Raw genomic sequence first — 23286 nt, 5'->3', positions numbered from 1 at the left:
CTCGATAGTGCTCTCCACTCGATAGTGCTCTCCACTCGATAGTGCTCTCCGCTCGATAGTGCTCTCCACTCGATAGTGCTCTCCACTCGATAGTGCTCTCCCTTAATTCAAGTATCTGTCTAATGGCTCTCCCAATACCTTCTCTATAACCCTTACTAGACCCTCTCTCACTTCCAACTCTACCGCCTCGTCATCATCCTCTAATAACTCCGAAACGTGTGGTACCAAAGTGGGCAAGTACGGCAACCACCTCTCTCCCAATTTTTGGTATATGTTCTTCAATACTCGAATTGTCCACAACTTTGTATCCTTCAGATTCTCATTATCATACGAGATGAACTTTATCAATCCTTTCAAAACAATCTCGTTATATTCATTTGAAGAAACATCGGAAACAAGCGAAGAAATGGCCTTGACTAAGAACTTACCAATTGGATCTTCAATGTTTTGCAATTGGTCTAGCAATGGTTGGCAAATACTTTCGAACTTCCCTTGCTGGGCCCAATATTCATCTTGGTCAAAATTGAAGGATAATGATAAGGAAATCAAAATGATTCTTCGCAATGTAGTATCCTTGAGTTGCCCCTTTGCAAATTGTTCAAGACTCGATGATGTAGTATCAATCAAATAGGAATAATATGAAGTTACAATACTCTTTAACAGCTCTTGAAGCTTATTGAAAAACCGGTAAAAAGATAACAAACGCGATGTATAGTTGATCTCCATTGTTCCACCTTCACCTGTACTAGCCCAACGAACCATACTGGCAAATAATGGCCGGAAGCTCTTATCGTTAAGCTTCATAACGTAAGCAATAGCGCAACTATGAAACGAGCTCTCAATCCTATGGATTGTATTCTGGTCAAATTTGTTGTTGTTGTTGTTGTCCTGGCAATACTCTCTAAATTCAAAAGCGTTAATTAGCCACTTTGTAAATTGAGAAGCTTGCAGGATCGCCTCACTCTTCTCCAACTTGTCAATTGCAGATTGCATAGTATTCAAGAAAAGACCAATACTGGCTGGATTATTGTTCTGATAAAAGCCTTTGTTCATCCAAATGTTACACAATGATTTCATGGTTTGGCCAATTTTCATGCGTTCGATTATCAAATTCAAAAATGATGATTTCACGTGGTTTTCAACAAGATTACTATTCAAAGCGGTAAGCAACAAGGAGTCCAAACTAGTAACCATAAAAGAAGGCATCTTTTTGATGTAACACGAAAGGAGTAACAATACCGCTTCTTGAATAAGTTTTGAACCTTCTTCATCTTGTTGGGATTCTATCGTTGACTCCCAGATCTTTAACGTAGGAGTGATTATTTTAGGAAACAATCCCAAAGTTTTTATTCCAAGTACTTTGACAACACTGATTATGCTGCTAATTGAAGCAATAATAATTTCAGTTTGATTGCTCAATAAACCACATTGAGATGTTATCACTCCAAGCGCCTCGATCAAGAAAGAAGACAAGCTAGCAGTTATAAACCCGGTATCTTGGGCAGCGCTGCTGTCAATCTTAAGCACGATAATAGCAAATGCATTCAAATAAGCCTGCTGTAATTCTGGATCAATATTCTTGCTTATACCTTTCAACAATACCTTTAACAAATCTTCAACAATGACACCAAAACCTTTCTTAAAACTAATCTCATTTTCAAACTTTCTGGCAGACAAAATGGCATAATTTTTGGCTACTTTGATTGAGGTATTATCACGCAACTCATCCACATCTAAATAATTGACAATTGACTTCACAAAATCCAATATTGGTAACAAGTTTAACAAATTGCTCAAGAGAGTAAACAATTCTTGACATATTGCATAGTTCTGATGAACTGTCGAAAAGGTGTCCAACTCTGCCAAGGTAAAACTTGTCATGTGCCTAACTCTACCTAATATCAAATCTTTGCTTGACGACTTTGTCTCCTCGTTTTCTTCTTCCTTTTCCTTCTCCTCCTCTAAAACCATGGCAATCTTGCTCTTGAGTGATAGTATATCATATTTGGAAGAGTCAGCACGTATAATTGCATTAAAATATTTAAGCAATGACAATCTCGTTCTAATCAATTCCTCATTGGTGAGACTAATTACCGAGCTACCAAAGATGGGTCTTGATCTCAATGCATCGAACTCCTTTGAATTTGGTTCTAATTGATGATCGGGGAAAACCTTGAGAAGATCACAAAACTTAGCGAATCCTTCCAATTGATCATCTGCTGAGAAGGTTTTTAAATAAAGTTCCATAAAAGCCACTATGTCATCAGCCTCGGTTACTCTTTTCCGGATAATACTGGCTTGAGAATACTGCTGACCCAATAAATATATAACAAGATGCATTGATTCAGATGGCTTTAACGTTTGTGTTAAAGCTACAAAAAGCTTAGCCCTCCGATGACTAGGTATATGCTGAAACGCAGCGGTGAAACTAGTCAATAAAAATTCAATTTCCGAATTAATTGACCCGGAGCTGTTCAACGCCAAAGCAGGAATAACCTTGGCAACCGTCTTTTGTAATGCATCGTTGGAAAACTCGTCGTCTTGTCTAATTGTGTGGGCACCCATAAATGTGAAAATAGGCATAACTGAATGTAATATTATTTCGGGAGCAAAAGCCGCCAACTCAGATATAACCAATAGCAATCTGTTCTGAACTTGAGGTGAGCTCGAGCTTCTAATAGAGTTTACAATCAAGTCTGCTCTAACAGAATTAGAATCAAACTTAAAGCCACCCTCGTTTTTCTTCATGCTTGTGATATTCAAAAGCATACAAGTAGCTAAAAGCTCCTGGGTGTACAAAACGGGCAAATTCCCATCATTACCTAAAGAATCCAAATCTGCTAATATTTTAAATAACACTTTTAATAACCTTGGATGTGCAACACTTGGCTCGGTACGCAAGTGTATCTCCAATACTTCCAATAATAAAGATAGTTTTTTAATATGAAGTGCAGCTAAAAGGTTGACGTCTGTTTTTGCCATTGCTTGTCTAGTTGAGTTTGAAGAGCGTCTTCTCCGTTTAACAAGTCCCTGCTCCGGCATTTGATCGCCAATTTGCACATTTTCAAGAGCTTGCAAAAACACCTCAAAGGGTATGCGAAGCAGTTGCAACGTCATCATTGGATCAAATCCTTCAAATTCATCGTTTACCATCATTTCGAGCAATTTATTAACAATTGTTAATTTTGCCTCTGTAGTCTTGAGAAACTCAAAAACTTGTAAAATCCGATCGTTGCTTATCACCTGTAATCCACTGCTGGACTCCAAGCCTTGACACAACCAAGTCGCTTCTTTTAATGATTGTTCTGAAGTGCACTTTCTTCCTCCTCCTACAAGGCCAACAAGAGATGTTTCAACAAGCTCGAAATTGTCAATTTTACAATCGTTTGCTTGTGAAATCCAATCTGCTCTTTTCTTGAAATAGTTTTCAACGTCGCCACCATCGCCCCAAAAATAGCTTCTTTCATTTCCTCCGTTCTTGTTCAAGCTGGCGCAAACTGCCCATATTTTTGATTTGAAAACAACTGGCAAAAATGTGAGGGAACATTGGTTCAAAATAAACATTTCGTACAATTCTCCAAAATTCTTCTTGTTCACTTTTACTTCGAATATAGATCTGAACATTTGAGTCACTTTACTTTTCTCAAAAATGACATCATCAAAGAAAGAGCCATTCTCCAAAAATTCCATCAATCTCATTGCATCTTGTGGAAGGAGTATCTTTTTATCAACAATTGTTCCATAAATTTCTGTTTCTCCGAATAGAGTGGTTTTTGTTTTCTTGTTTTTGTGAAGTTTAGTTGTAATACCACTAATAACGCGGATAACATTGGATATACCACTCCTAACGGATTTCAATTCATCACTAAGCCCCATCAAAAGAAGTGGAAGTAACAAGTAAAAATCGGTCCTACCGTCATCTAACTCCTTTAGTTTAATCGATATCACTCTAAGAGTGGTGAGTCGTATGACGAGTGGTATAGATTGAGTGAAAATTACCCTAATCATGAAGCTCATTCCCGCTGCTGAGCTCTGGAACACCTTATGGACAAAAAGTTGTATTGTAGGCCTTTGTGAAGAGACGCTGGCAGATGAGCATATTTGACAAAGTACAGAGGACAACTGATTAAATTCCAAATCGTTCTTTGACTCAAAGTAAGTTGGAGCAACTGCACTAATCCCGTTAAAGTCAAATTTTTCAACTTTTTCTTCAATGGGCGCTTCTGTGCTAATATCCTCAACAGCACCAAAGTTGCTCTCATTATAGTTATCGCTATCATTGTCCTTTTGACTTAATGTGCACTGAAGTTTCAACTCCAAATCACTAATCTTTACTCCTCTGGAAAAGAGGATCTCTTGAAATACTTTTTCATTTGCATTTATCAACGTTTTCACAATTCCAACCACTATATCTCTGTTTTCAGTAATATCTCGATCCAATATAAAATCATTTACAAGTTGTGAGATAAACTTCAACAAACTGGCATTGTCTTTCACGTTTGTCAATGCTAACAACTCCTGAGATTGCTCACATGGGAAAACGTTGCCAAAATAAGATGCCAAAAATCTGTCCTTTTTAAAAGAGGGAAATTGCAATTGTTTAATAACCTCGAGCATTTCCTTGTTTGGTTTTAATCTTTGCAAGCTTGGTGCTGTTTCAAAAGCACTTGAGTTTGATCCCCAAAGTTGAACCAAAACAGTGACTGTTTGTTTGAGTAGTGATGGTTTCAGTGTGTCAACATCGTCAAGGATTGACGTGGTTATTGTGTTCAAAACCTCAAAACTCAACGGTGCGACAGAAGAAAGAACTGCTAGCAGTGAGTAAGCACTTAAAATCAACTCGGACTTTGAGCAAGAGCGTCCTGTGTATGATGACAATAATATGGTATCCACTGTCTTTAACACCACTGGGATCAATGTTTCATTTAAGATTGCATTGTCTTTTGCGCGTGCTGCAATCAATTGAACCGTGATTGATAAATAGAATACCAATTGATTTTTATAAATGGTTTGATTTCTCACCTGTTCGTCCAAGAACAGAGAGTAAAAACTGTACAATAAATTGTCATTATAAAATGCTCTGAATATGGTTTGCGATGTTGGGCATTTTAGCAAATCTTTAAAAGTAACTAGCCATTCAAAAATGGGGGGGAAATTCTGCTTGGGAATTACATTCAAAATTTTGATAAACACCAGATGTTGATAATATGGTAAAGCCGTAAGTATGATATGCTCAGAATTGTGTATATTTGCTTGGAACCTTCTCACCAACCATTCTGCTGCTTTCAAAGCCGACGTGAAGGAATAAAATGGCCCAAGTAAGGTGAAGAAAGCAGCGATATTCTGATCAAGATGGGTAATCGCATCTTGAGTTTGCACATTCCTGTCGAAATTTACCGAATTTTGGGAAAAAAGCGATGCTTTAAACTTGTTGAATCTAGAGTCCAACTCACACAACTCTTGCAATCCTTGAAGCGAAATTTCATAGATGTATTCATAATCTTGTGTAGATGCAACTTTTGGATCAAAAATTAATGAACGAGAATGGATCTTTGACCTCTGTTGCCTATTCAAAGCTATCGAAGAGCTTTTCTCGCTTAGCGTCTTTAACTGTGAAGCTAAACTCGACATGGCCACAAGAAATGGGTTTGGGTAAATGGGTATAAGATCAAAAGTATATGCTATATATGTATATATTCATTTTTTTTTTTTTTCAGCTCATCTCATCTCATCTCATCTCTTTGCACCATGAGATGAGATGAGTAGACTAGCGAGCGAAGCGAGCTAGTGGAGCAAGAGTGACTAGAGATACTAGCGAGCGGGGCGAGTTAGTATCTCTAGTCACTCCTGTTCCGTCACTCCTGCTCCACTAGCGAGCAGAGCGAGCTAGTGTTGATAGTCACTCCTGCTCCACTAGCGAGCAAAGCGAGCTAGTGTTGATAGTCACTCTTGCTCCACTAGCGAGCAAAGCGAGCTAGTGTTGATAGTCACTCTTGTTACATCACTCCTGTTACATCACTCCTGTTACATCACTCCTGTTCCGTCACTCCAGCTCTACTAACTCGTTTCGCTCGTTAGTGTTGCATCACAAATGGATTCAAAGCTGTATAAGAAGCTGGAAACTATCACATTTTGGAATTACTTTGAAAAGTTAATGGTTGATTAAGCAACACTCAGTAGCTTGTCGCAATACTATCGAGCAGAGCGAGATAGTGTTATTAGTTATTGGTATATTTTATTTAGGTTCTCTTTATATGCTCACATCACTAACGAGCGATGGGAGTTAGTGGAGCAGGAGTGACCAGAGTCACTAACGAGCGAAGCGAGTTAGTGGAGTAGGAGTGACCAGAGTCACTAACGAGCGAAGCGAGTTAGTGGAGTAAGAGTGACTACAGACATGGAGGAGTGACTACAGACATGGAGGTGTGACTACAGACATGGAGGTGTGACTACAGACATGGAGGTGTGACTACAGACATGGAGGTGTGACTACAGACATGGAGGTGTGACTACAGACATGGAGGTGTGACTACAGACATGGAGGTGTGACTACAGACACTAGCTCGCTTCGCTCGTTAGTGTCATAAGTCCTCAATTGTCCACCTGTTATGCAAAATAGTTGTCCTTTTCTCGGCAAGTGTTTTTAAACGGGTGCAACCAAAGCAACTAATCAGATGTATATCTAAGAGATGGAATAACTAGCTTTGGATGAACCAAAGTAAAAGAGGGTTGCTATCTTAATCCCAGGAAGAACCACAAACTATCCTTGTACAGAACCACAAACCATCCTTTTATTTAGAACCACAAACCTCTATCAAGAGCTTCATATCGCCAACAGAGACATATCAATAAGAGCAAGAGCGTAATTCTAAATTAATGATATGAGTGATATAAAAGGAGAGAAGAGCTGTACTAAAAAGGTCTAAATGTGAATAAAATCTTTTCTTTTTTTGGGTGCAAAAAAAAAATCAACTTTGCTCAATGAGCAAAGTTGATCAACAAAAAGGAACTTGCAAAGCTCTGAACCAAGCATATGTTGCTATTACCATATGCACGTATTGTATATCTCTAAGAAACTGGATAAAATTTCTTACTAGTATTGTTTCTAGACTAGATACTAGCATTGTAAAACTGTTTAACTCCCTCGTCATACCCTTGGCTCCATTCCCAATCATATTTCAGTGATCCCTTTGAAGAAATTTCTTCTTGGAGTCTGGCACGTTTGAGAGCTTCCTTTCTACCAATTCTGGACCCGTTAAACTTGGCAAATGAATCTGCATCTTTCCAACCAATACTAAATCCATCCTTGTACAATTCAGGCTGGTACTTACCATTGGGGTCTTGCTTTTTCCAGTAATCTACATGTCCATTGTAAGCATTACCCAAGGCTTGTTGGAATTGATCATCTGATGGTTTTTTTGTTGGCCTGGAGAATGGTTGAATTGCACCCTTATCGGTCATGGTTTTAAAGTCCCATTCACCGCCATTACCAGATTGGAACTTAAAAGTCCAAAAATAAGATCCACATGCCCTTTCGTTAAATAATTTACATTGTGTTTGGCCATATTTCTTAACTTCATCATCTCTATTTGATCCACCTGCCTTTTCCCAACTTTGGGTGTCTAATACACATGACCATTCGCCAACCATTAAATCGGCACCACTACCATTATCAGTTAAGTTGGTCAATACATCACCGTTAAGATCATCAATGATTTGTTGAGGTGACTTGGCCTTATCAGCATCGGAGAAACATCTGTAAACATGGTCATCAATAACAACACCAATATATCCGTCGTCGCCTTGTTCGTCTTGTACCCATTTCACCCATTGGTCTGGCCACCAGCCGTCGGAGATAATAACAGGAACTTGCTTATTGTTTTTCCTTATCTCGCTGATACATGCAGCATAATAGGTTTCTTGTTTCTTGGCAGGATTGGCAAACCCTGCTTCATTGTCAACCTGAATTCCGGCAATGTTTTCGTAACTTTTTAAATCATTTGCAATCCACCCCATCATTTTAGCCATTGATACTTGAGCTTTCTCATCAGACCAGAAATCTCCCGATCCCGATTCTCCAGAGTGGCCCGCGTTATTTGCGCCACCTGGAAGACCATGGATATCAATGATCACGGAGATCTTATTCTGCAATGCAACTTCAACATACTTTTGCTTGATAATAGTCCAAGCATTGGAGTAAACTTGCTTGAATTTTTCAAACTTGAAACCACTAGTAAAACTGCCACCATCAACGTGCCAATATCCAATTGGCAATCTAATCGATGTAACTTGATTGTCAGCCAACCAGCTCCAATCCTCAGAGGTTACAAAATTGTTCCAATGGTTTTCAAACTTGCTTCTCGTGTCATTAACCCCATTCTTAGCAACAAGCGAGGAAACAGCATCTAGCTCGGTATCTCCACCGGTCTCGGCAAACAAATCGTGGAAAATCCATTTTTCCAAAACAAAACTAGAACCAAAATTGACACCATAATTCAATCTCGATTGGTAGATTTGTGCTATTGACGGTTCCTTACCTGAATCAACTGCTGGCGCAGCATCAGGTATATTGGACCCTTTACTTTTCAACTTTAGCTTAGAAAACGCCTTCTGCATCGATACCAGAGATAATAGAGAGAGACTCAAAAAACAAAGTTGCTATAATACTCTAAACTAATTAGTGTGATTCCACACAATTACTTTTATACTTGAAAAAAATAAGGGGTTTTTTTTTACTTGGTTCTTAATTGTTGAAATTGGATTGCTCTCGATATGTTTTCTCGCAAAAGGCTGTCTATCCTATCGGCCCTAAAATTTTTTTCTCACTAGCCACAACACTAACGAGCGAAGCGAGTAGACACACAACACTAACGAGCGAAGCGAGTTAGTGGAGCAGGAGTGAGTAGAGACACTAACACAACACTAACGAGCGAAGCGAGTTAGTGGAGCAGGAGTGAGTAGAGACACTAACATAACACTAACGAGCGAAGCGAGTTAGTGGAGCAGGAGTGAGTAGAGACACTAACACAACACTAACGAGCGAAGCGAGTTAGTGGAGCAGGAGTGAGTAGAGACACTAACATAACACTAACGAGCGAAGCGAGTTAGTGGAGCAGGAGTGAGTAGAGACACTAACACAACACTAACGAGCGAAGCGAGTTAGTGGAGCAGGGGTGAGTAGAGACACTAGCTCGCTGTCGTTGCTGCTGCTGCTGCTGCTGTTACAGCTGTCGCTGTTGCTTTTGCTGCTGCTGTTACTGTTACAGCCGTCGCTGTTGCCGTTGCCTTCACTGTCGCTGCTGCTGCTGCTGCTGCTGCTGCTACTGTCACTGTTACGGCCGTCGCTGTTGCTTTTGCTGCTGCTGCTGTTACAGCCGTCGCTGTTGCCGTTGCCTTCACTGTCGCTGCTGCTGCTGCTGCTGCTGCTGCTACTGTCACTGTTACGGCCGTCGCTGTTGCTTTTGCTGCTGCTGCTGTTACAGCCGTCGCTGTTGCCGTTGCCTTCACTGTCGCTGCTGCTGCTGCTGCTGCTGCTGTTACAGCCGTCGCTGTTGCTGCTGCTACTGCTACTGTCACTGTTACAGCCGTCGCTGTTGCTGCTGCTGCTACTGTCACTGTCGCTGTTGCTGCCGCTGTTGCCATTGCCTTCACTGTCGCTGCTGCTGCCGCTGATGCCATTGCCTTCACTGTCCCTTTCGCCGCTGTCGCTGTCGCTGTCGCTTTCGCTTTCGCCGCCTCCCCCGCCTCTCCCGCCATGGTCAGAATTCTTTCAAAGGCTTATCAAGATATTCCATGAAATCAATACTCATTTAACTTTCCTATCATCGCATTCGCGCTCGGTGATTCCTTCTTATAAGTTACTACAGAAATTTAACAAGTCCATCACCTTGACTGACTTGGCAAATATTAAACATATTTTTCCTAAAGATGAGATTTTTTTTGATTATGTCGATGAAAATCAGATAATGGTTTCCTTTATGGAAGAGGTAAAGGTTGGTAAAGGTGGGAGGTTTTCTCAAACTGCTGTTGCAGATAAATTCCAAGACGCTCTCCGTGAATCTAAGCAAATCTTAATTTTCGATTTCCAAGACGTCAAGATACATGGAATAGGCAAGGTTATGAAGGGCAACAAGAGGTTGAAACTAGGGAAACTGAATGAGTTCCAAACTAAACGTCGACAGGCCTTCTTTTTGAGTAATCATGAAAACGTTTTGGCACCTTTACAGCAAACTCATCTTACTAAAATCATCAAGGGGAGAGATTGCATATTCCAAGAAAATTTACAAATCTTCATTGGCAAGTATCAAGATCAATGCCAAGCTGAGAAAGAACTCTTGCAAATGACAAAACCATTAATACCAAAAGAACCGGAGTTTGAGAATATTGTCGAAGTGCTTGAGGCAAAGAAAACGAGTTCTGTTCAACCACGACCGCCCACCTCTGTTGATGACATGATTGCCGCATTGAAAAACTCAAAGTTTTACGTGGATCAAATCGTATCAACTCTTCAACTTAATTATGCCCAACAAGCACAATATCAACAGGTGCTGCAAATGAATTCGGAACTTTTACACCCTGAGCTTCGACAAGCTCTTTTAGCGTCAAAGGGAATTTCATTTGACGATGGGCTTTATACACATCAAGCACAAGCATTGGATACGTTACTTGACGATTCTCATGATACTCATGTTATTTTAAGTACACTGACGGCTTCTGGAAAGTCCTTGGTTTATCAACTACCTATTTTGAATTCAATTCTTTGGGACATCACCAATGGCAACAACAAGAGGTGCACCACAGCGTTATTTATTTTCCCAACCAAAGCTCTAGCGCAAGACCAAATGAGACATTTTAGAATGTTTTTGAATCATTTGCCAACCCATTCAAAGCGGCCCATTGTTATTAACGCTTATGACGGAGATACTCCGTTTGCAGAAAGACAGCAAATTCTGAAGACGTCAGACATTTTGTTTACCAACCCCGATACTATTCATGCCTCCATATTACCCAACAACCAGTATAAAGTTTGGATGGAGTTTATGAGTGCACTCAAGTATGTCGTAATGGATGAGTTACATGTTTACAAAGGAACGTTTGGCATTAATGTTGGGTACGTAATGGCTCGACTTGCTAGAATAAAGCACAAGTACTGTCCAAATGGCAAAAGAGTCAGATTTGTATCTTGCTCAGCAACAATTGCAAATCCAAACGCACATTTTAGGACAATCTGTTCTTTGCTGGATGATGATGAAGTATTACATATAGCAAATGATGGCAGCGCAAAATGTGAAAAGAAATTAATTGTTTGGAATCCTCCAGTACTCATGAACAATGTTGGAGAAAAAGCACGCTCAGAATCCACTAGCTTGATGATTCCAAGAGTAAGCTCAATAAAGGAGCTGGCTAAACTATTACTCACTTTATTAACGGATTTGCAAGGTCTTAGAGTTCTCGTCTTTTGTCCTATTAGAGTTGTAACGGAAATGATGATGAGAGAAATTCGCACTCAACTTCAAAGCTCCCATTTCAAGGCACTGGGATTGAGTCAAAGTGATATTATGTCGTATAGAGGCGGATACAGCAAAAGCGATAGACGAATTATAGAAAAGAAAATGTTTGATGGGCAACTCAGAGCTATAATTGCTACAAATGCTTTGGAATTAGGGATTGACTTGTCTAATTTAGATGTGGTGATTACATGCGGGTTCCCAGTTCTGAAACTGAATCTACATCAGCAGTTTGGAAGAGCAGGGCGTGGCCAGGCAGCAACTGGTAGTTTGGCTGTGTTTGTGCCCATGCGTTCACCTATTGATCAATACTATATTGAGCATCCCGATGAGCTAATTCAGAACAATTATGAGGATTTGTGCGTTGACTCTTTAAGAGACATGGAACACGGGCTGTTGCTTTTGGAGCGACATTTGCAATGTGCAGCTTATGAGATGGCTATAGATAAAGAAGATGACTATCGATGGTTTTCTAAAGGCAGAAGCCGGGAATCATTTTACAAAATCCTTGATCAGCACTTGGTATTGGACGTTGACGGTAAGTACAGAACCAACCCACGTTACTTGCCGAGGCCCACAAAGCTAGTTACTATACGAGCAATTGAAGATGAAACAGTTGCAGTTGTTGATGTCACAAACAATAAAAATGTAGTGATGGAGGAGATAGAGCTCCTGAGAACCACCTTTACAATTTATGAAGGTGGTATTTTCCTTCACCAAGGCCAACCATATTTGGTTAAAGAATTTAACCATAAGGAAAAGTATTGTAAAGTTGAGAGAGTCAATGTTGACTGGACTACTTCGCAACGAGATTACACTGATGTTGACCCAGAAGAGGTTGAATTGGTGAAACCGATAATGCCCGTAAACATGAAAGAACAATTGGATACTCCTGCATTTTTTGGTCAGATAAAGGTCACCATGAAGGTTTTTGGATTCTTTAAAGTAAATCGAAAAGAGGAGATACTTGAAGTGGTGGAAGTGAAAAATCCACCAATCATTGCGTATGCAAAGGGATGTTGGCTAAATGTGCCAAAGACTGCAATAGATATTATAAGAGACAAAAATTTGTCTCCTTCTGGAGGAATACATGCTGCAGCCCACGGTATTATGAACATGCTCCCGCTTTACATTAATTCGACCAAGACTAATGTGCATGCCCTTGATTTTGAAATGGCGACTGAATGCAAAGCGCCAAGTAAAGAGTTCAAGGCAACTGAAACTAAGCGAAAACGACCTCCTCGGTTGGTGTTTTATGACGTCAAAGGAAACAAAAATGGCTCTGGCTACTCGTACAAGACATTTGAATGCATTGACGAGTTAGTATATACATCTTTCCATAGGATAAACGATTGTAAATGCCAATGGGGGTGTCCACTTTGTGTTGTGGGTGCCACCTGCAGAGAGCAAATGCGAGTCATGTCACGTCCAGCAGCATTAATCGTTTTGGCATCTTTTTTGGGTATGGATTTGCATAAACTTGCCGACAGGTTACCTGACGGACCTGAACCTGGTATGCCAACAGTGCTTCACAATACGATCCTGGACGTATCATCCGCTGTAAGATTTTCTCCTAATGTTAAGATTCTAAATATCGCCAAAACCTAATGTCGAATTTGAAAAAAAAAAAAAAATACATGTATATATATATATATATAGAAACATATAAACACGCTATAATCCTGGGAATTTACTTGCTAATTTGCTTGTCATTGATGAACTCTTTCTGGATAACTTTTGCGTAAAGTTTTCTTTTTGTGGCAGCAACACTCCTTGTGTAGTGCATATTGAGGTTGGTGACTCTCTTGAAGCTCTATTAGCATATTGCTTCACCACCTCGGATTGGGAGTGTGCTCTCAGTGGGGTTGGAGAATAGGAAGCTCGGTTACTCAGACTCGTTAGACGTGGTGACGAAGTGCCACTACTGATAGAAACAGTTGGCTCTCGTTTTTGAAGTGATGGCGCCCAGTGTAGCTCTTTATGTTTTGTCATTCGAAACACGCTTTGAACTGGCTTTAAGTATATTGATGCTAAAGAGCCAAAGTTGAGTTCCAATTCTTCCAAAACAGCTGGGTTAATATTGTCATTTTCTGAAACAATCAATGGATTGAGGTTGAAAATAATGTCCTTTGTAATTTTTTGAAATCCATTTTCCGAGGCACTAGCATATTCGGAGGAGAGTAATCTCCAATAAAGATACCCACGGTCTCGGACATCAGGGTTCCCGGCTTTTTCAGTAGCCCATTTCAAAGTGTTTAATAGTCTCAGTTCTCCCTCCAGAGGGTAAACAAGATAATGCTTGGTTACTGCAGTTAAAACAGCAAGCTGAACTTCGGTGGGTTCATCTTGGTAATAAACCATCAAGTCGTCCAAAATCATTCCAGAGTCTTCAAGTTCGACACAGAACTGACCAACCATCCAAAGAATGGAAACTTTAGCGTCCGGTTCCTCAAAGAGCCCCCGATGCTTGATGAGATCTCGCACAACATAATTGAATTTATCTGGATACCTTCTGATGATATTTTTGACTACTATAGCAGCCTCCTGTACAATGTACGAGATACCCGTTGATATTAAGTCGCACAACACATCAACACATCTCTGTGCACCTGCTTCTAGCTTCACTGCGAGATTTCCGAAAGCTCTTATTGCCTTTCTCGCCATTGAAACATCCACTTCGGTAGCATATTCTTCCAATTCATTCAACACCAGGTCAACGTTTTCTTCATTGGCCAATAAATATATTATTTCAAGTTTTGTGTCTTTGACATATATCGGATCATCGAATTTACAGTAAAACATTTCAATTTCAAATTGAACCAAGTTTCTCTTGCCGAGCAAAAGTAAAATGACGTTTCTAAGGACCAAAAACTGGATTTCAGGGGACTTTGTTAATAAAGAATTGAGTGACGAGCCAATTCTTTTTGGAAGAATGGGTAAATGGAGTTCAGGATTGCTTGCATAGTTGCTATAGTAGACAATCACTTTGATGGCATTCAAAACCACTGCCGAGTGCTCATGCTGCAACGAAGGAAGAACAGCTTCTATTAAATCCAATGCCTCGTGCTCGCTTTGAGGTATGTACGCCATTAACGAATTAAGCAAATAAACATGCTGCCACTCATTGGCCACTTTTAATAGTTTAATCAAGTTTAGCGTGTGTGCCTTGTCTATAGTCAAGTTCAAAGACTTACTTCTTTCAGTGATACTGCTCAATGCTGCCAATGCATTCGACACCACCATGGGACTTTCGTCGTATAGGAGCTCATTAAGTAGATCAATGAGGGATGCTTTTTCAGTTCGAGCGGGATCATTTAGGTGTAGTCTTGCGATGGAGAATGCCGTCGCTTGTCTCACGTAGGGGTCCTTATCCAAAACCAATCTTTGAATTGTCTCAACACTCAATTCACTAAACTCCACCATACATACTGAAGTCATGGTTTTCACCGATAATGCTCTTAAAATAGGCGACGATTCCTCTCTAAATCGTTTCAAAAGCGGAATTGCTGCAAGCGTATCACGAGTATACTGACCATACGTTACGATATATTCACAGCATAACTTGCGTATTTCCAAATCGTCCATTTTCATCAATGGGATTATATCACCCATCAAAGTCACCATCTCATTATTATTTAGAATTATATTGGCAAGTATTTTTCGGAGGACAATCTTCACTCTGTTGGCTGGCTTGGACTTCTTAAACGCATGTTCAAGTTCAGCTTTAAGCTCAGTACTCTTGGATTTCGCAAATAGCTTAGACTCACTCATCTTCCATCTATACTCTACTCGATAAGTAGTGGTAAAACTCCTCTTCTTGCAAAGAGGAATCAATGATAACGCGCAAATTCTCTTTTTATCAACAAGCTTTTGTTTTTTGCCGATTGAAAAATCAATCTTGACCATTTTACATTAACACTATCGAGCAGAGCGAGATAGTGTTGTAACAGGCTACAAAAGGTGTAATGTCTCGATAGTGTTGTAACAGGCTACAAAAGGTGTAATGTCTCGATAGTGTTGTAACAGGCTACAAAAGGTGTAATGTCTCGATAGTGTTGTAACAGGCTACAAAAGGAGTAATGTCTCGATAGTGTTGTAACAGGCTACAAAAGGAGTAATGTGGCGTTGGGTACGGAGGTTTTACTTACAATTTAACATAACCCGAGGCATACGACACGCTACTATCCTTAACGGATCGAGCCAGATTGCTTTGAGAGTATCCGATCCACTGAAAAACCCCCCCATCTTCAGGTTGAATTAAGCCGGATTTTTCAATGAGCTGCAAGACGATTGATATTGGTTTTTGACCACAAATTGTGTTCCCCGATATGCGAATATACTGCTTCCACTGTAAAGAAGAGCCATTTGTAGCGATGCAAAGAGCCAACTTATCTAGATTTGATATAGCACTGGAAATCTTATAGTTGCGACCGCCACCGCCACGGAGTCCCTCGAGTGAAACCAAATCCTTTTCTAGTGTATTCAAGGAGCATTCTTCATTAGGGAGAATGCTCATGTAACCGAACCGAGATCCCCAGTGACAAAAATCGGAACTAATAACAAAATGATTCTCCTTTTTCAAAATGTATGGTAAAAGAGCCTCTGCTATATCATTTTGAACCTCGCTATCCATTCCACTGATCATTATGGGAATGATAGTTGGAGGAGTCTTTGAAGTTGCAGCTTGATATGAGATGAAAGGTGCATGCATTTCAAAAGAATGCTCTTCTTCGTCAACTTCTTGAGACATTACTTTGAATATCGGCTTGTTTGGATTTTTCAATGAGCGCTTCAATAGCAACTCTTTTATTATAGCTTGATCCACTTGCAAATTGCCGATTGGAGTCTCATAGTAATCAAAGGGAGAAAGCATTGCGTGATTCTTAAAGTATACATGATGCGAGGGGCCCAACAAAAACACCCTCTTTACAGTTGAAGTGTCCCAGGCATTATAAGTTTCAGCAAGGCGTTCTCCCGAGTATGTATAACCAGCATGCGGACCAATCAATACTCTTGCACCTTCAACAGGCAAACCAACACGATTTTGAGCACTAGCAATTAAGTTCTGGATTTGCAACTTGAGAGCATTAGGATCTCCGCTATACCAAGAACCAGCATGAGTAGCCGGTCTAATACTCAACATGGGTTAGCTCTTTCAGCAGCGGAGAACAAAAAGGTTTATCAAAAGTTGCCCAAATAATGATCCTACAAAGGTGCCCAAATAATGATCCTACAAAGTTGCCCAAATAATGATCCTACAAAGTTGCCCAAATAGTGATCCTACAAAGGTGCCCAAATAATGATCCTACAAAGGTGCCTTGTTCTTGTTCTTGTTCAGCTTCCTCTTTCTCTTTCTTCCTTTTCTTTCTTCCTTATCGCGGAGAAATATGATAAAGAATTGTCACGTAATATGAGAAAAAACCCCTGTTAACAAAAACACAATAGAGCAGACAGACACATAAAAAGTAAACTGACAGACACCATTAAGAATTGGACTGACAGACATTCCATAAAAATAGACTGACAATATAAGGATTTAGGGCAGACAGAAAAAAGCAGACACATAAGGGTAGATAGAAAAAGCAGACACATAAGGGCAGATAGAAAGAGTAGACACATAAAGTTAGACAGAAAGAGCAGACGCATAAAGTTGGACAGAAAGAGCATAGATATAAACACAGCATTTATCCTTTACAAACTTCTATATATAGATAAACATAAAATGAAATTGACAAACCCCCGACGCTATCAGGCAGAGCGAGATAGTGTTGAGAGCTAGTGTTGAGAGCTAGTTTTGAGAGCTAGTGCTCGATAGTTAAGCAGTTATCTCAAGGGTCCAGTCATTAACAATCAACATCTCGTCACCTGCGGAATAATATGAGGTAGCAGCATATTTGCCCCTCATTAACCAACCACCAGGAGTCTCATCCTCGGGGAAATCTTGTTCGTAAATTTCCGTTTCTGAAGGTTCACGAGTGCCCAAATCAACTTCTCTTGATCGAACCGTGACACCGGCTTTTTTGACATTTTGTTTATATTTTAAATTGCTCAACTCTCTATTCTTAACTTTAAATCTTAATGTCATACGGTACTTGACACCGCCTGGAATTTGGACATATATAGATTCTGCACCGTCGATTGGGATATGCTGTGGTTCTTTGCCGTCGACATGTAATGTCAAGTCTATTGCAACGAAATCGGGATGCGTTTGGAGGGGCATTTTATAGAAATAACAAAAAAGAAAACAAACGGCACTAAAGGAAAGAAAGGTGGATGGGAGATGGCAAAGGAATAAACCGGTTCAGATAATGGCCCTTGCTGTTCTTTTTATACAGTGACTAAAGAGGAGATGAAGGACTGTGGGGGGCCGCCGCAATAAAACTACATTTATTTGATTCAAAGTATGTATTTTTTCTTTTTTTGCACAAATCTAAGAAAAAGAGTATTGGTTCCTCGGCTTAAGTCGTTGATATTGAATAGTTTTGTGCTTTTTATAATGAAACTTTGTTTATACATGTTTATATATGTTGATTTCATGTTGATTTCATGTTGAACGGTGTGATTTTTATTGAAATATAATATATTTGATGAAAATATTTACTTAGTTAAGGACAAGTTTTTATTCTTTACTAAAAAAAATACTGATTATAATTACCTGTTTCGCTAGGGAAGGAAACGTACAAAAGAGGAACGAGAATGGGGAAGAATGCACAAAAGAATGAACAAGAATGGGGAAGGAAGTAAAGGAAAGTAAGCCTACGAGGGGTTGCATTAGGTTGAAAAGTATGTTAAAGTTTTTAGTTTTTAGTTTTTAGTTTTCTTCTGTTTAATTTAAGACATCACTTGGCATTCCTCGTTAAACTCCTTCACTTCTCTTTCCAATGTTTCCTTTAAGCCTGCTATATCATTGGCAGTTTCTTCAAAGCTAAAATCAAACGCAGTTGCACTTTTAGGTTCGTCGGCTGCATTTCTAACGTATTTGAAGAAATCTTGCTCTAGTATTTCTTCAACATCAAGTCGTTTCTTATAGTCCCATTGTAATAACCGTGTCAACAAGTTTATTGCTTCTGGTGGCGCAAATGGGTATAGTGTTGTCCACTTGACAGGCTTATATTTGACCCAAAGTATACCTTCTATTTTCCAGTTATATTTCTTAACCGTTTCATTCGGAGGACTTCCCAAGATTTTGAATAGTTCATGTATTTGTTCATGCAGATTCTTTCCTGGGAAAATCGGCCTTCTTCCAAATAACTCTCCAAGTATGCATCCAATAGCCCATATATCAACACTTTTAGAGTAGTTTTTAGTAGATAATATTAACTCGGGCGCTCTGTACCATCTGGTAGCAACGTAGTTGGTAATCGTGGTGGCCCTATTTCTAAAAAATTTCGGATTTATCCCTCTTGCTAAACCAAAATCACATATCTTTAATGTCCCTTGCGTTGTCACTAAAATATTCCCGGGCTTCAAATCCCTATGAACTACATCTGCTGTATGGATATACTTTAAACCACAAAGAATCTGATACATAAAGTTTTGGATATGAAACTCGGATAGTTGAACATTTGAATACAATACTCTTGCCAAGTCCAAATCTGCCAACTCTTGAAAACAATATAAACCATCGTAGGGTTTAACATATACAACGTCCAAATCAAGCAAAGTTGCAATCTAAAAAAGAAAAAAAAAAATGAAAATAACAAACCCCCACTCACTCACTTCCCGCCCCCCCCTCGTGTGTGTGGTTGAAAGCTTGTTTGTTAGTCTTTGTAATTATCATTTAGCCATTTTTGAGCTCAATATCAATATTCTTACATACGTTTTTATGTCCCTTGAAGAACTTCATAAACTTTAATTCGCGAATCGCCCTTACTAAAAGAATGTCCTTGCTGAATATTTTAGTCACTTTTTTAATTGCAATCCTATGCTCCAATCCCGTGCTAAGGCTCTTGGTATCTACAGCAGAACAAACTACCCCATAGGAACCCTTACCCAAGACCCTCACTATCTCGTATCGTGAATCCACTAGAAAATAGTTCTCCTTGTCGGTGTAAGTCGAGCACGACTGGAAATACCCGTCCTTACCTCTTAATGACGCCATTATTATTATCTCTTGCGGGGCCTAACAATATACCTCTTTGAAACAGCTGCAAAATAATTTCCAAAGACAACTTATATGCTATAATAATTTTCTATTTACTGAACCTAACCCCGTGTGTGGTTGGTTGTAGATGTGGTGAAACAAACCAAATTCAATTATCAAGGATTAACTTTCCTTACTAGAATCCCCTCCCCTTTTTTTTTTTTTGGGAAAACCTTTGCTTGACTTTGGAATGTCATATCAAATATTACTTTCAATGGTTAAAATACAGGGAAACCAAGTTTAAAAAACATCGGCTGCGAAAAAAATTGCTGGTATACGCATATGGTAGCGGTAATCAAAAAAATCAATTCCGTTTTTGGAAAGATCTTTTCACTAAGCGCCCTCCCCCCAATAAGAAGAAGAGATTAGGAGATATAGAGACAGATAGCCAGGTTTTATTTCATGCTAGGGCTACATTTACTGCATAGTGTGTATAATGTTAAAGCGGAAAACTTGACGAGACGGTTAGTTGAGAGATCTGTCAAGGTGTCGGTGATGGTTTCCAATTTGGTGAAGTTACTCGAGATGCTTGATTATCAATGCAAGCTAGTGGAAAAACTCGGGTACTGTGACTTTGACTTGGCGTATGTGCTTTATATAATACTTTTTGAGTATTTCAAACAGACAAGGGCCAAAATAAGGTGCAAGAGTGAGAAATTATACTTGGATTTGGAGGAGTCAATAAACAGAAAAGACAAGGTATTTACTACTATGATGATGCCAGGTATCAAAAGTGAAACTACCTCAGATCCCCTACAAGATCGGCTAAAGTTGCTAAAGGGGGAATCTTTGAGTAGTAGTATTGGTGGTGGTGGTGGCAGCAGCAGCAACTCCAATACAAAAAGCTACCGGCGGCTGGTACTGCCGATTGAGTTAAAAGAGCTTTTAAACACGAAAAAGGTTTTATTAATAGATTATAGACTTCGAAAGGACTATTTGAACAACCACATCAAACACACGAATCTCGTTAATATAGAACCCAAACTAGTTGAATCGCTACCTGAAGGAGCCAATGATGCAGATCTAGAAGATGCTTTGAAAGCAACCTTGCCATTTCATCAACTACAAAAATTTCAGCAGAGACACAAATTCGATTACGTTATAATATACAATTACAAGTATGGGGTTGAGGGAAATGACACATTTTTAAACATTCTCAATGAGCTCGAGCTAGATGATAACGAGGTGTTCCCATTTGCAAGACTAATCGATTTATTGGTTTTTAAAAATAAATACATTAGCTCCAGTCTCAAATTGGTGCCTAGTTATCTTTCTGGTGGTGTTCTTAATTGGTACAAAATTTTTGGTAACGATCTGCTAGAACGACTGGAAAGTCAAGCAAACGATATGGGAGCATCTAATGGAGGTGTGAATTACTCGACTTCACTTAACGATTATATTTCAAAACCGAGTAAGGGTTCGAGCCCAATTCCAATACCCAAGGAACCAGTACACGCGGATTACAAACCGGTACAAAAGATGCCCTTATATGAGCCAAATAAAATGCCGCCGTCAATTGGCATGCAACCATACAATCCTCCTAAGGATAGTACATCCATTGCAGTGGTACCCGGAATTTCAAGTTATCGCGAGATTTCCAACAATCCAAAAGCAACAACAGCAACAACAACAACAACAATAGAAACAACACCAGCATCGTCAACACTAGCACCAATATCAACATCAACAAAATCTAACTTGTTGGAGGAGTTCTCAACAGGGTTAGTCAATTTGGGCAATTCCTGTTATATGAATTGCATGGTGCAATGTTTAGCTGCTACGCGGCAGTTGACGTCATTTTTCTTCCCTTCAATCACATTTAATGAATCTTATAAACAACACATTAACGTTAATAATAAACTCGGTACGCAAGGTAAATTAACAAGGGGGTTTGTTGAGCTAATCCTCAACATGCTCAACAAAGATGGAGGAGTTTTTACTCCGTCAAAATTCAAAAGGATTGTAGGCGAATTATCTCCAGGTAAACAGTTTGCTACATATGATCAACAGGATAGTATTGAATTTTTAAACTACTTACTTGATGGGTTGCATGAGGACCTAAATCAAATGGCTATTTCGGATCCAAAGGAAAAACAGAAGATATCAGAGTTGACTCCTGAGCAAGAAAACTCAAGAGAGATTCTTCCGATCCGGTTGGCGTCTACTATTGAATGGGAAAGATACTTGAAGTTGAACTTTTCAATAGTTGTGGATAAATTTCAAGGGCAATATTTATCACGATTGAAATGTTTGGAGTGTGGATTTACATCTACTTCGTATAATGCATTTTCCAATTTATCACTCCCAATACCAGAAAAGCTTGATCATTCTTCAAACGTGACATTAAAGGATTGTCTTGACGAGTTTATTACAACTGAGTTACTTGATGATGAAAACAAGTGGTTTTGTCCGAAATGTAAGAAATTCACGAAATCAACAAAGACAATTTCAATTACAAGATTACCTCAAGTTTTGATAATCAATTTCAAAAGATTCAAGTTGAATCCGACAGATAATCAATTTAAAAAACTAGAGACATTCGTAACATATCCCGTATCTGATATTCTCGATTTAACAAAATACTGGCCTGCAGTCGGATCCACGGTATCTGAGTCTGCTGTAAATGGGAATAGAATGAAACCAGAGGAAGAACAGAGATATTTAGATAATTTGCCGACCAGAAATCAACAGCCACCTTTTAGATATAAATTGTTTGGAGTAGCTAATCACTTTGGGAATTTAACAACAGGTCACTATACCGCATATGTATACAAGAAGGACAACAAAGGATTAAAAAATTGGTGTTATTTTGATGATTCTAAAATAACTTTCAATGTGTCGCCCAACAAAGTCTTGAATAAGAATGCCTATTGTCTATTTTTTCAAAGAGTATAGATAACCATATATTTATATATTTATACATATATATATCTGTTACAGTGCTATCAGCGAAATACGTTTCTCTTCCACTCCATTTCTCTTACTCACATTTCTCACCTTCAACTTGGGGTGACTATTAACCAAGTGTTTACTAACACCAACCCATAACCAAGGTACTTTATCCTCATAGTCAATTTCAACGGTACCATGAAAATTATCAACAAATAACCGATCATTGACAGTGATATTGGTGGTGAAATTTATAAACTCGTTGAATATTGATATAGCTGACCAAAACTGTAACTTCCTCAAACACGCAACTAGTAAACTTGTGATTTGTCCTCCGTTGAGGCAATGTATGAATAAAGGCAGATTCGAATTGTGAATAATAATATTTAGTGCTTGTATAGCGAGGTCGTTATCTAGCGGCACACTCCTCTTCTTACCCTTACCTCCCAGTGCACATTCAAGATGTACAAGTGTTATCTTATTATCCACTGCCCATTGATATAAATACGGATCTGTATCGTTATCTATTGGTTCCGGTGTAAGGGAGATGATTGTTTTCAATTGTAATGTTTCAAGAAACTTGAAATTTGGTTTCCGCGGGTATGCTCCACGATAAAGATTTGGCTCGATAGAGTTAAACCGTAGCGGCGGAATGTACGAATCAGGAATACTGGACATGTCTACTACATCCAAATAAAGAAAGACCATTCAACCTTCCGATGGAAACTGGGGGGGGGGGAAAAAAAT

The 23286-nt window shown here is 39.2% G+C and overlaps 8 protein-coding genes across 8 annotated transcripts; 2 read left to right on the top strand and 6 right to left on the bottom strand. All coding sequences in view use genetic code 12, as the record gives it.

The window, feature by feature from the left end:
• Positions 1–102: 102 nt before the first annotated feature.
• KGF56_002660 (snoRNA-binding rRNA-processing protein) lies at positions 103–5631 on the bottom strand (the record flags this gene model as incomplete). The annotated part of the gene is made up of 1 exon (XM_049323913.1): positions 103–5631. One exon carries the CDS (start codon positions 5629–5631, stop codon positions 103–105), a length of 5529 nt encoding a protein of 1842 aa, XP_049180306.1.
• Positions 5632–7110: 1479 nt separating this feature from the next.
• Positions 7111–8616, bottom strand: KGF56_002659 (17-beta-hydroxysteroid dehydrogenase-like protein; the record flags this gene model as incomplete). Its single annotated transcript, XM_049323912.1, has 1 exon — positions 7111–8616. The coding sequence occupies one exon, from the start codon at positions 8614–8616 to the stop codon at positions 7111–7113; it is 1506 nt and encodes a 501-aa protein (XP_049180305.1).
• Positions 8617–8772: 156 nt separating this feature from the next.
• Positions 8773–13115, top strand: KGF56_002658 (ATP-dependent 3'-5' DNA helicase; the record flags this gene model as incomplete). The annotated part of the gene is made up of 4 exons (XM_049323911.1): positions 8773–8792; positions 9109–9118; positions 9191–9715; positions 9786–13115. 4 exons carry the CDS (start codon positions 8773–8775, stop codon positions 13113–13115), a joined length of 3885 nt encoding a protein of 1294 aa, XP_049180304.1.
• Positions 13116–13181: 66 nt separating this feature from the next.
• KGF56_002657 (uncharacterized protein) lies at positions 13182–16650 on the bottom strand (the record flags this gene model as incomplete). The annotated part of the gene is made up of 2 exons (XM_049323910.1): positions 13182–15285; positions 15680–16650. The coding sequence occupies 2 exons, from the start codon at positions 16648–16650 to the stop codon at positions 13182–13184; spliced, it is 3075 nt and encodes a 1024-aa protein (XP_049180303.1).
• Positions 16651–17322: 672 nt separating this feature from the next.
• Positions 17323–17727, bottom strand: KGF56_002656 (uncharacterized protein; the record flags this gene model as incomplete). The annotated part of the gene is made up of 1 exon (XM_049323909.1): positions 17323–17727. One exon carries the CDS (start codon positions 17725–17727, stop codon positions 17323–17325), a length of 405 nt encoding a protein of 134 aa, XP_049180302.1.
• A 611-nt stretch (positions 17728–18338) lies between these two features.
• Positions 18339–19932, bottom strand: CSK1 (mitogen-activated protein kinase; the record flags this gene model as incomplete). The annotated part of the gene is made up of 3 exons (XM_049323908.1): positions 18339–19178; positions 19327–19629; positions 19900–19932. 3 exons carry the CDS (start codon positions 19930–19932, stop codon positions 18339–18341), a joined length of 1176 nt encoding a protein of 391 aa, XP_049180301.1.
• Positions 19933–20052: 120 nt separating this feature from the next.
• DOA4 (ubiquitin-specific protease) lies at positions 20053–22545 on the top strand (the record flags this gene model as incomplete). The annotated part of the gene is made up of 1 exon (XM_049323907.1): positions 20053–22545. The coding sequence occupies one exon, from the start codon at positions 20053–20055 to the stop codon at positions 22543–22545; it is 2493 nt and encodes an 830-aa protein (XP_049180300.1).
• Positions 22546–22584: 39 nt separating this feature from the next.
• OCA6 (protein-tyrosine-phosphatase) lies at positions 22585–23217 on the bottom strand (the record flags this gene model as incomplete). The annotated part of the gene is made up of 1 exon (XM_049323905.1): positions 22585–23217. One exon carries the CDS (start codon positions 23215–23217, stop codon positions 22585–22587), a length of 633 nt encoding a protein of 210 aa, XP_049180299.1.
• Between the last annotated feature and the right edge of the window lie 69 nt (positions 23218–23286).

Source organism: Candida oxycetoniae (genome assembly GCF_023343755.2).
Source record: "Candida oxycetoniae strain CBS 10844 chromosome Unknown scaffold58, whole genome shotgun sequence".
In the NCBI taxonomy this organism is placed as follows: Eukaryota; Fungi; Ascomycota; class Pichiomycetes; order Serinales; family Debaryomycetaceae; genus Lodderomyces; species Lodderomyces oxycetoniae.
Note: the sequence above shows the minus strand (reverse complement) of the source record. Positions and strands in the feature narration are given on the sequence as shown.